At 35.9% G+C, this 12,155-nt stretch overlaps 1 protein-coding gene across 3 annotated transcripts in view; it reads left to right on the forward strand.

The window, feature by feature from the left end:
* The window catches only part of FCHSD2 (FCH and double SH3 domains 2), a 212,517-nt gene that overhangs the window by 163,530 nt on the left and 36,832 nt on the right, over positions 1-12,155 (forward strand). For 2 of the 3 annotated variants that reach the window (XM_019744393.3, XM_074335812.2), the window contains 3 exons: positions 715-810; positions 2,110-2,181; positions 4,384-4,500. In XM_019744393.3, the coding sequence (XP_019599952.2) occupies positions 715-810; positions 2,110-2,181; positions 4,384-4,500 (285 nt within the window). The remainder of the gene's footprint in view (positions 1-714; positions 811-2,109; positions 2,182-4,383; positions 4,501-12,155) is intronic. The other variant, XM_019744394.3, reaches the window with a different exon arrangement.

Genomic DNA, 12,155 nt, shown 5'->3' on the forward strand with positions numbered 1-12,155 from the left:
AAGCAGTGTAGCAAATGGGTTTCCACACAATCAAATGTTGCTGATTTCCATTCTTTCCCAGGGTTATAATGCAATGAATTCTTTTTATATGGCTGTCTTCCTGTGCTATTTGTTTTGCTACTTTCTGTGTATCAGAATTCCCCTTCTATATAAAACCTTTTCTAGTCTGTCTTCTTGGTATGCTTTAAGATGGTAATTAGAATATAATCTCCTAGAAAAGGTGGCAAGAAGTACTATAAAAAATACTATTTTGTGCTATGGATGAGGTTACCTGCCATCTTAGTGGATGGCAATCTCCATAAAACAGACTCTCAGAGGCCTACAAAATGTTTAAACTGGGAGGAACCTAAGAACTTAACGTGCTTCTCCATTTATGCGCGTGCACACACACCACACACCGCCCATTAAGAATAGCTTTCTGTGTAATAGCTATCTTCTTGCTTTCTTTAAATATTGTGTATTGTTTAGCCCCCAAATCTGGGCTAGTTTCTAAACTAGTACTTTCCAAATTTAGATTCTTGAGAAAATAAAACACACGAATACCAACTGTTATCTAAAATGAAGAGAATATGTAATTATCATTTCTTTATGACCATGTGATATTGGATGATTTCTCATTTTTTAAAACAGCAGAATAAATCTTAAACTTTAACATGTAATTGCTGGATATCTTAATCTTCTTAAAGACTTAAAGATATTTTATTTTCTCTTTAGGTGGTACGGGACTATAATCTTCAGCTGTTTCTACAAGAGAATGCAGTATTTCACAAACCCCTGCCCTTCCAGTTCCAGCCTTGTGACAGTGATACTGTAAGGGCCTCCAGATTTTCATTTCATTTGTTTTGAAGCTGTGTTTGTGTTCTAATATCTATTATCTTTGAAATATATAGACAGGGAAAGCTTAGGATGTCTCACTAATTTTGTAATAAACTGTGAGGATGCAGAGAAATTGTGACATTTCTTCGTAAAATGTGACTGACACACCCATTATCTTTATGCTTACAACTTTCTACTAAATTTGGTTAAATTATAAGACAAATTGCTGAAACTCTGAAAATGAACTTAGGAAAGAAGGAAGAATATTCAATAAATTTTTTTTCAATTCAAATATAAATTATACCTTCTATCCATGAAATTTTTCACATGTATACCCTTTCAAAGAAACCAGTGGTTAAATTTTAGCCAGAATAGAATTGATAAATAGAATAATGAATATGTGCATGCAAATATTTTGATTGGTTTTACACAAAATTATAGGCCCTTGATAATTTCTTTCAGTGTTCTTAGAATGTTAAATGTATTAACACAAATGCCAAATTGGCAATTTTTAAAAAGCAGACATTAGTCATCCCTTTTTATCCGTGAGTTTACTCTATGAAAAATGCTAGTTTTGAACTTAAAAAGAGAACCAAAATGCTAATTTGATAACAAAAAAATTTAACTTCTACAAGGGGAGGAAGCACATGTCTAGCATATAGCTATGTGCTAGCATATCTAGCACATTCTCTCAATGTAGGCTAGCCATGGGGGAAGTCAAATTATGTTTGTAGGGTCTGTTGGTAAATCTAGATTCATAATCAGGGGAGTTTATGATATCATAGCTTAATGGTATCAGTTTAATAGAAACCTTTGCTATAGATATTTTCATTACTTTTCTTACTAAATTTTAAGTAACGCTGTTAGTGGCTACATAAAGAAATGAAGGGAGACGGCATTTACCTCTAGATTATAACCCTTGCCGTTTATAGTGGTGTTTTTGCTGTTGTTAATCAGTCAGCTTTTGCTTAATGATTCAGTGACATTGTCCGATAATTTGACTTATTTGAAGCCTGGGAGGAATGAAGCAGACAGAACATTAGAAAATAGAGTATAGACAAGTTTGCCAAGCTTGACTTAAAATTGCAACTAATTTGAGATTATTTTATCTTTGCTCCTTTTCCTCAGAAAATCAGAATAACAGTGACTCTCATCTCATTTGTCCAAAGCCTAACTGCATCCCTAAATCCTTTTTTGTTTCTAGACACAAATGTTCTTAGCTATGTGTCCCTGTTTGCCTTAAAATTCTAACTCTATGCTGTTTTCTGTCCCTGTGCAATCTTTACTGGGCAGAATTTAAAAGCTGCCCAGCTGGTGGATCTTGGGCTCTCCCCTGTCAGTGCTCTGAGAATGACCATAGCTGAGGTATATGGGGTGTGGGCCAAGGGTGGGAGGTATGGGGTACGTGGACGTGCATGCTCATGAAGGGTGGGACCTGCTATTGGGATGATATACATAAGGTATATGGGACCACTGAATGCAGAAGATGGGGCTTTCCATTTCCCCTTGTAAATTAGCGATTTCCTTTCCTGTTTATAGTGAAAAGACTGAGCTTCTCATTTTTCATCTTATCTGAAACACCTTCGATTTCTTTAACAGGAGTGCTGAAAAGAACCTTAGAGCTAATCTTGCCTTTATTAAAGGGAAACTAAAGCCTGGAAAGGAAAAGAGACTGGTCCAGACAGTGAATAGTGACACTTTACTGTCCTGATTACAGCATTAATGTTCTTTCTGCATGCTACTCTGTTTTCTGAGAAGAAATGTTGAGCTCTTGGGGAACAATTAATTTTTTTAGCAATAATGAAAAAAATTTTTGTTTCAAGTAATTTTCAATTGGTCTTTAACATTAAACAAACCATTTATTTATTGGATATTTCATATATGAGTATGTAGTTAATTGGATACTTCATATATGAGTATGTAGTTAATTGGATACTTCATATATGAGTATGTAGTAAGAAAATGTTTAAAATATGCCTTCATTTCATCCTATAACCCCTCTGAGATAGGTGGCATTTTCACCAATTTTCAGATGTAACTAAGACTCAAATTAGTTAACATGCCCAGGATCATAAAGCTATTAATAGTAAATGGCATTAAGAAGATTAAAACTAGGTCTGTCTGACTTAAAAACCTGTATACCTGGGCTCTTCAGAATATGCTTTACTACCTTTGTACATCAGATTCCTCTGGCTAATGTAGATTGTATTTGCATCTGCATCCAGGGTTTAGCATCGTAAACCCTGACTTCTGAGGACAGATATAAATGTAAATGCCTAGATCCTTTTGCGAAGCAAAATATAATAATAAAGTTGGTTCCCAGATTCTTAGTTGTCCAAAGAATGAATCAGAATATAACATGTAATTGTAAAGTTGATTAAATTTGGGTTTTCATTCTTTTGCTCTGTTTCAATTCATTTATCATTGTATAATATAGCTTTAAGTGAAATGTCTGCATAGAGTAAAAGTTTTTCAACCTTGCCTACAATTCCAACAAAAATATTAAACATTTAATCCAATTTATCTAATTCTGCTTACTCTACCGATTTTGAGCTATGTGACCTTGCAAAAGTCAGTTTCTAAGATCTTCCCACTGTAAAATTTTGCTTCTTTTTGTATTAAAATTCTCTTTGGGTAATTCATGTTTAAGAAATCGTTTTATTTCCTAATTATTTTAATATAGTTTTTTTAATGGGTTCTTAAGAGTTTAGCAAAAGTTAAAATAATGTAGAGATTAAAGCTCTGAGTCTAGAATCAGACTTGAGTAATCAAAGCGGTAACATTTAATATCTGGTTGTCACTGGAAACTTAATCTCTCTGAGCTTCGCTTTCCTTTTCTATAAAGTGGCTTATGGCCCATCTCAAAAGGTTGTTACAAAAAACATGTGAAGCGCTTTCCATAGTACCTTGCACAGTGGGGGTTAACTTACTGTTGTTTATTTCGATTTTGCAGTTTGTTCTTTGTGAAACATAATCATAGCATTTTAGGGCTAGAATAAACCCTTAATGATCATTTGATCTAGCGCTGCTGTCTTTCACATGACATTAATGCCCAAATGAAGGGTAAAAGTTAGTTTGAGGTTTGGAAATAATTGGTGATTGACCTGAAACTAAATTAAACCCAATATTTTTGGGGTCAGAGAGTTTGTGTTGCTGTTATTGTATTGTTTTGTTTTTTCTTTTCACTCTTTCCAATGATTATTTTTTTATCCCATTAAAAATATTGAGTGTTTCCATTTTTTATCTATGCAACTATTTTAGTGTCATGTTAGGTTGGCATGAATACTTTTTTCTTCTTTGCGTAGCTTAGCTACCTGTCTTCACACCCCAAATAGATCAATTAACGTATTAGAGATGAAGGTTTAATGTTCAACAATGTAAGACAACAAGTAAAAACCCTGGTGATTTATGGTTTCACACTGGTTCGCTTAGTTTTCTGCTAATGTCCCACAGTAGTGGAGCATATCTCGTGTCTTGGGTGCCGAGAAAGTGAAGGTCCTGTGATCTACCTACAAAATGGTGATGACTTCAATAAGGGTAACAGTGCTGTTCTCTCTTGTGTTGTAGAGCCGACAATTAGAATCAGAATCTGGGACCACAGAGGAGCACAGTCTAAACAAGGAGGCTCGGAAATGGGCCACACGTGTGGCACGTGAGCACAAAAACATTGTTCACCAACAACGAGTAAGTGTAATACAGAGTCTTGGGCTACATTTTAGCTTAAGCCAAATGTCTAACCAATTTAAGGAATTGAGTTTTCTAAATGTGAAAAATATCCTGTTTATGTTTCTTCTATAATTGCTCAGCTCTCAGCAGTCTGCTCTCCGCTGTCTACTTAGCTTGGAAATTCCTGAAGCCCGCTAGCAGCAACACAGTAATTCATCCGTTTGCCATAGAATTGCTTGAGGAAGGCTAGAGATAGTGTATTACAGTCTCTTGGGCAGTGAAAGAGACATACATAGGTTGAATTTGGCTTTTCATCCCCAAGACAGATTTTTTTTGAAGACATAATTGTAGATTCCATAAAAATATATCTTAAGAGTAAACTGAAAATGCAGAGAAATTATTTTAGGTATAGTAAATTCTTTCTCTATTTCCATTTATTTGCAACTTCACTCTTCTCTTTCTTTACCTTCACATCCAACTTCTTGAAATGATTGTCCATATTTAGTATCTATATTTCCTAACTTATTTTTTAGCCCGTTACATTTGGGCTTTTTCTTCTTTCTCTTCCCCTATAACACTTCACCGAGGCTATACTTGTCAAAATCACCAATGATGTCTATGCTTCTAAGTCCCAAATGGAGGTTTTGATTTTTCATCTTGCTTAACCTGTTGGCACTTTCATCACAGTTGACAACTCCCTTCATCTTGAAATATTCTCTTCTCTAGTCATCCAGAATATAACTTTGCTCATGTTTTCCTTATGCCACTCTGGCCATTTCTAGGTTCTTTTATAGGTTCTTCTTTCTCCATCTCACAATTAAATATTTAAATTCCTTAGATTTCTATACTAGGCTGTCTTCTTGTCTTATTCTTTCTTCTCATTGTAGTCAGTCTCAATCACTTCCATTTATGTACCAACAAATGATAAATTAATATTTCCAACATTGGGCCTTTCTTCTGTTTATTCATATATATCCTCTTGCCTGTTTTGACATCTGCTTTATACTATCTCACAGGCATCTCAAATTCAGTGTTCCACTTAGCTAATGTTGCATACCAAACTCTTCAAATTTAATGCCAAAAGCCTTTTTTATAGTGTCTCATGTTACTCTGGGGATGGGATGGGCTCAGCTTGGCAGTTCTCACTTGGGAGTCTCTCATTATAACCAGATAGTGGCTGGTGCTGGAGTCATCTCATAGATTTCCCTCTGAAATATCTGGTATTTGGACCAGGAAGACTTGAACAGCTGGGAACTAGAACAGCTAGAGCTCCTTGTGCATCTCTGTCTCTCCGTGGTCTCTCCATATGATCTCTTCAGCATGGCAGCTTCAAGTTAGCTGTTCTTCTTACATGGTAGCACAGGGCCCCCCAAAGATGTGAGTCCCAAGAGCCACGTGAAAGCTATATCATCTTTTTTGACCTAGCCTCAGTAGTAGTATAATACTAGTTGTGTCATATTTTTATTAATCGAGGCAGCCACAAAGGCCTGTCCAAGTTCAAGGAGAGAGCACATAAACCCCACTTCTTGGTGGGGAAATAGCAAGGTTCTGGAAGAACATGTGGAATGAGAAATATTACTGTAGCTATTTTTAAAAAAAGATAATCTGCTACAGTCTGCCTTCTGGCCCTAACAGTTCACATCCTTCTTACATGCAAAATATAATTCCTCTTCACCTAAAATCTTCCAAATCTTGGCATCAGACTCCAGCTGGAAATCCAGAATCTCATTATCTAAATCAGATTTATGGACAGATAAGGCTTCTTGCATACAGTTCCTCTAATACAGTTTATCTCAATCAAAGAATTGATGAACTAGAGAGAGAGGAGTTACTATATACTCACACATCCAATAAATAGTGATGAGATTAATTACTGCAGCTTTATACTTAAAAATATAAAACACATACTTTTTTTTTTCACTAGAACGCTTGACTATATTTGAAAGTTAATGTTCAGATATTAAAAATAAATCTGTTTCCTCTCTCTGTTGTCAAGGCACGTTGTGTCTTTCTGCTGGGAGGTAGAGACAGACAGGTTTCAATAAATTTTCAGTATGACCTATGTTATGCTTCAATCGAATAAGGTACAAGTTCTGACAAGTTTGTGAACTCTCCACTGTGTGCTTACATTGGCAGCACTGTACAAACAGCTCCGTAAGGTTTCATTACCTTGGTATATCAGTGTCTCAGCTGTGTTCTTGTTGACGTGTGGTGGGGTCTTGCTGAGTGGCATTCATTATTGTTGTTGTGTGTTTTTGTGTGCCATCACGAGAATGTCTGAGCTTGAATTAGAGCAACAAACAAACATTAAATTTCTTGTTAAACTTGGCAAAAGTGGAAGTAAAATCAGGGACATGTTAGTCCAAGTTTATGGGGATAAAGCCATGAAGAAAACAGCAGTGTACAAATGGATTAAACATTTTTCTGAGGGAAAAGAACACGTCACTGATGAAAAGAGGTCAGAGCTGTCAGTAACGAGCAGAACTGATGAAAACATTGCAAAAATTTGTCGAATTGTGCATCAAAATTGTTGGCTGACTGTGAGAAGCATAGCAGACCAAGTAAACATCGATAGAGAAACAGGAAAATCTTAACTAAAACTCTTGGCATGAGAAAGGTGTGTGCAAAAATGGTCCCACAGGAGCTCACTGATGAACAAAAGCAAAGGAGAGTCAAAGTTTGCCAAGACCTTTTGGAGAGGCAAGACGATGTTTTGGGCTGTGTTATCACTGGTGATGAGACATGGATGTACCAATACGACCCTGAAACAAAGCGTCAAAGTGTCCAATGGAAGTCAGCCAATTCTCCACAACCAAAAAAGTTCCATCAGTCCAAATCAAGAGTCAAAATGATGTGGCTAATTTTTTTTGATATCAGAACGATTATTCATTATGAGTTTGTACCAACTGGACAGTTAACCAAGTTTAATATTTGGAAGTGCTGAAAAGGCTGCGTGAAAAAGTTAGACGAAAACGACCTGAACTTTTTGCCAACAATTCATAGCTCTTGCATCACGACAATGCACCAGCTCACACAGCAGTGTCTGTGAGGGCGTTTTTAGCCAGTAAACAAATAACTATATTGGAACATCCTTCTGACTCACCTGATCTGGTCCCCAATGACTTCTTTCTTTACCTGAAAAATAAAGGAAATACTGAAAGGAAGACATTTTGATGACATTCAGGACAAGGGTAATACAACAACAGCTCTGATGGCCATTCCAGAAAGAGTTCCAAAATTGCTTTGAAGGGTGGACTAGGCTCTGGCGTGAGTGCATAGCTTCCCAGGGTGAGTACTTCGAAGGTGACCGTAGTGATATTCAGCAATGAGGTACGTAGCACTTTTAGGATGAGTTTGCGAACTTAATTGCCAGACCTCATATAGTTTAAGCAATAAAATGAAGTTGTTGTTTTTTTAACATTAAAATCAGTTCTGCTTTTGGCCATGATGAAGTAACTGGAATCACACTTATCCTCCTGCATAAACAACTATAAAATTGATCTAAATATATGAAACAAATGTTTTTGGACACTGGACAATAAGCAATAACAGGATTGTGAAATCTGAGAGGAAAAATAATGAAATTAAGCCTATGATCTCCCAGGCTTTCTGCCTGGAGGCACTTTGCTTATTATCGTACATGGAGAGAGAACTGAAACAGCGTACCACAGACTTGCTGAGTTGAAATGATAGAGATCAGAGTTCAGAGGCTAAAGTAGCATGAATTTTCAAGGCAGAGGACCAGACAGCAGGGAGATGCAGAAAAAGAATTCCAAAAATTTATATAAGTCTCCCTTCAGTCTGTTGCTAAATACTAAAATCACACATGCATAGGGTGAAACCCAAGTCTGGGGGCTGGGACACATTCAAGTTCTGACCAGCCAAGTTGAGAGTACTCATGGATCACCTAGGGCAATCAGGAGACCACAGAAGGATCATAAATTGGTAGTGGGGCTAAACCAGCCCTAGAATAAGGCTAAACAGAGCTTTAAAACGAGCTTCAAAAAGATCAAGCTAATCCACAAGTAACTTATTCACCTGCCAGAAAAAATATCTTCAAAGGAAAAAAGGAAAGTGCAACATTCAATATCATAGTATTCACATTGTCAAGAATTAAATAAAAATTGCTAGATATTAAAAGTAGGAGAATATAACCCATTATCCAAAGAAAAGTCAATTAAAGCAGACCCATAAATGATGTAATTAGCAAATAAGGACTTTATTTTTTTAATAATTTTTATTTTTCAATTACAGTTTATATACAATATTATGTTAGTTTCTCAGATGTACAACATAGTGATTAGACATTTATATAACTTATGAAGTGATCACCCTGATAAGTCTAGTACCCATCTGACACCATACATAGTTATTATAATATTATTGACTATATTCCTTATGCTGTACTTTACATCCCCATGACTGTTTTGTAACTACCAATTTGTACATCTTAATCCCTTCCCCTTTTTTACCCATCCCCTGAACCCCCTACCATCTGGCAACCATCAAAATGTTCTCTGTATCTATAAGTTTGTTTCTGTTTTGTTCATTTATTTTGTTTTTTTCAATTCCACATATAAGAAACATCATGTGTTATTTGTCTTTCTCTGTCTGACTTATTTTGCTTAGCATAATACCCTCTAGGTCCAACCATGTTGTCACAAATAGCAAGATGCCATTCTTTTTATTGCTGAGTAATATTCCATTATACAAATGTACTACTTCTTTATCCATGTCTATCAGTGGACACTTAAGTTGCTTCCATATCTTGGCTATTGTAAATAATGCTGCAGTGAACATAGGGGTGCATATGTCTTTTTGAATTAGTGTTTTTGTTTTCTTCAAATGAATACCTAAAAATGGAATTGCTGGATTGTATGGCAGCTCTATTTTTAATTTTTTGAGGAATCTCCATACTGTTTATCATAGCAGCTGCACCAATTTACAATCCCACCAACGCTGCATGACAATTCCCTTTCTCCACATCTTCGCCACCACTTGTTTGTTGATTTATTGATAGCCATTCTGACCGGTGTGAAGTGATATCTCATTGTAGTTTTAATTTGCATTTCTCTGATGATTAGTGATGTTCAGCATCTTTTCATATGTCTATTGGCCATCTGGTATGTTCTCTTTGGAAAAATGTCTATTCAGGTTCTTTGCCCATTTTTTAATCAGATTGTTTACGTTTGGGTTGTTAAGTTGTATGAGATTTTTATATATTTTGGATATTAACCCCTTACCAGATGTATTATTGGTGAATATCTGCTCTGATTCAGTAGGTTGTATTTTTTTTTTTTTAAGATTTTATTGGGGAAGGGGAATAGGACTTTATTGGGGAACATTGTGTACTTCCAGGACTTTTTTTTTTCCAAGTCAATTTGTTGTCTTTTCAATCTTAGTTGTGGAGGGTGCCGTTCAGCTTCAAGTTGTTGTCCTTTCGGTCTTAGTTGTGGAGGGCGCAGCTCAGCTCCAGGTCCAGTTGCCTTTGCTAGTGGCAACAATCCCTTGTGGGAGTCGAACCAGCAACCTTGTTATTGAGAGGACACGCTCCAACCAACTGAGCCATCCAGGAGCTCAGCGGCAGCTCAGCTCAAGGTGCCATGTTCAATCTTAGTTGCAGGGGGTGGAGCCCACCATCCCTTGCGGGACTCGAGGAGTTGAACCGGCTACCTTGTGGTTGAGAGCCCACTAGCCCAGGTGGGAATCGAACCGGCAACCTTCAGAGTTAGGAGCACTGAGCTCCAACTGCCTGAGCCACCAGGCCAGCCGGGTTGTATTTTTGTTTTGAGATGATTTCCTCTACTGTGCAAAAAATTTTTAGTTTGATGTAGTCCCATTTGTTTATTTTTTCTCTTTTTTTCCTCGTCCGAGGAGACATATCCAAAAAAATACTATTACTAAGAGCAAGGTCAGAGAATTTACTGCCTATGTTCTATTCTAGAAATTTTATGGTTTGGTTTCTTACATTTAAATCTTAAATCCATTTTGAGTTTATTCTTTTATATGTGTAAGAAAGTGGTCCAGTTTCATTCTTTTGCATGTGTCCGTCCAGTTTTCCTAGCACCATATATTGAAAAGACTATCTTTATTGTATATTCTTGCCTCCTTTGTCATAGAGTAATTGCCATACAGGCATGGGTTTGTTTCTGGGTTCTCTATTCTGTTCCATTGATCTACGTGTCTATTGTTATGCCAGTACCATTTTGTTTTGATTACTATCGCCTTGTAATATTGTTTGATATCAGGTAGCATGATACCTTCAATTTTGTTTTTCTTTCTCAAGATTGCTTTGGCTGTTTGGGGTCTTTTGTAGTTCCATGTAAGTTTTAGGATTACCTGTTCTAGTAAATACCACTGGTATCAAATACCCTTGATGTTAAATACCATTGATATTTTGATAGGGATTGCATTGAATCTGTAGATTGCTTTGGATAGTATGGACAGTTTAATGATGTTAATCCTTCCTATCCATGAGCATGGTATACCATTTATTTGTATCTTCAATTTCTTCAAGTTTCTCAAGTACAGGTCTTGGTTAAATTTATTCCTTGGTTTTGGGGTTTTTTGATACGATTGTAAATGGGATTGTTTTCTTAATTTCTCTTTCTAATAGTTTATTATTGGTATATAAAAATGCAACTGACTTCTGAATATTAATTTTGTGTCCAGCTACTTTATTGAATTCATTTATGAGGTCTAATAGTTTTGGTAGAGTCTTTAGGGTTCTCTACATATAGTATCATGTCATCTACAAATAATGACAGTTGTATTTATTCATTTCCAGTTTGGATGCCTTTTATTACTGTTTCTTGTCTGATCTCTATGTCTAGCACTTCCAGCAAACAAGGACTTTAGAACAGTGAATAAGCCCAAGGATTTAAAAGAAAATAAACATGAACATACTGAGGAAAGAAAAGGAAGATATACAAAAGAACCAAATGGAACTTACAGAGCTGAAAATACAATATTTGAAATGAAAAATTCAATAGGTTAGATGCTGGAAAAAAAAAAAAGAACAATCAGCTTGAAAATATAGCTATAGAAACTATGCAAACTGAAACACAGAGAGAAATGAAAGACTTTTTTAAAATGAAAGGAGCATCATTGACCTGTGTGGGACAATATGTGATATAACATACTTTATGAGTTAGAAAGAGACTCCTTTGCGAGATGAAAGAGTCAGAAAAACATTTGAAAAAAAGCATATAGCTGAAAACTGTCCAAATTTAATAAAAACTGTAAACCCAAAAATCTAAGGAGCTCAACAAACCCATACAGGTAAAACACAAAGATCACTCTGAAGTATATCATAATCAATTTGTTTAAAAAATCAGTTGATACTCAGCGGTGAAAGACAGAAAGCATTTCCTCTAAGATCAGAAACAAGCTAAAAATGCCCTCCTTTTGCCACTTGTATTGAACATAGTACTAGAAATCCTAACTACAGCAGTTAGGCAAGAGAAAGAAAGAAAAGCCGTCCAAATTGGAAAGGGAGAAATAAAATTATCTTTGTTCATGAAGGACATGATCTTAAATGTAGAAAATCCTTAATATTCCACATGCACACAAACAGATGCACACACACCCCTACTTGTTAATAAACAAATTCAGCAAAGTTGCAGGATACAAAATTAACGTTCAAAAGTTAGTTGCATTTTTATATGCTAACA

This window comes from Rhinolophus sinicus, chromosome 14, assembly GCF_057876585.1.
Source record: "Rhinolophus sinicus isolate RSI-liver-muscle chromosome 14, RSI-T2T, whole genome shotgun sequence".
NCBI classification, from domain to species: Eukaryota; Metazoa; Chordata; class Mammalia; order Chiroptera; family Rhinolophidae; genus Rhinolophus; species Rhinolophus sinicus.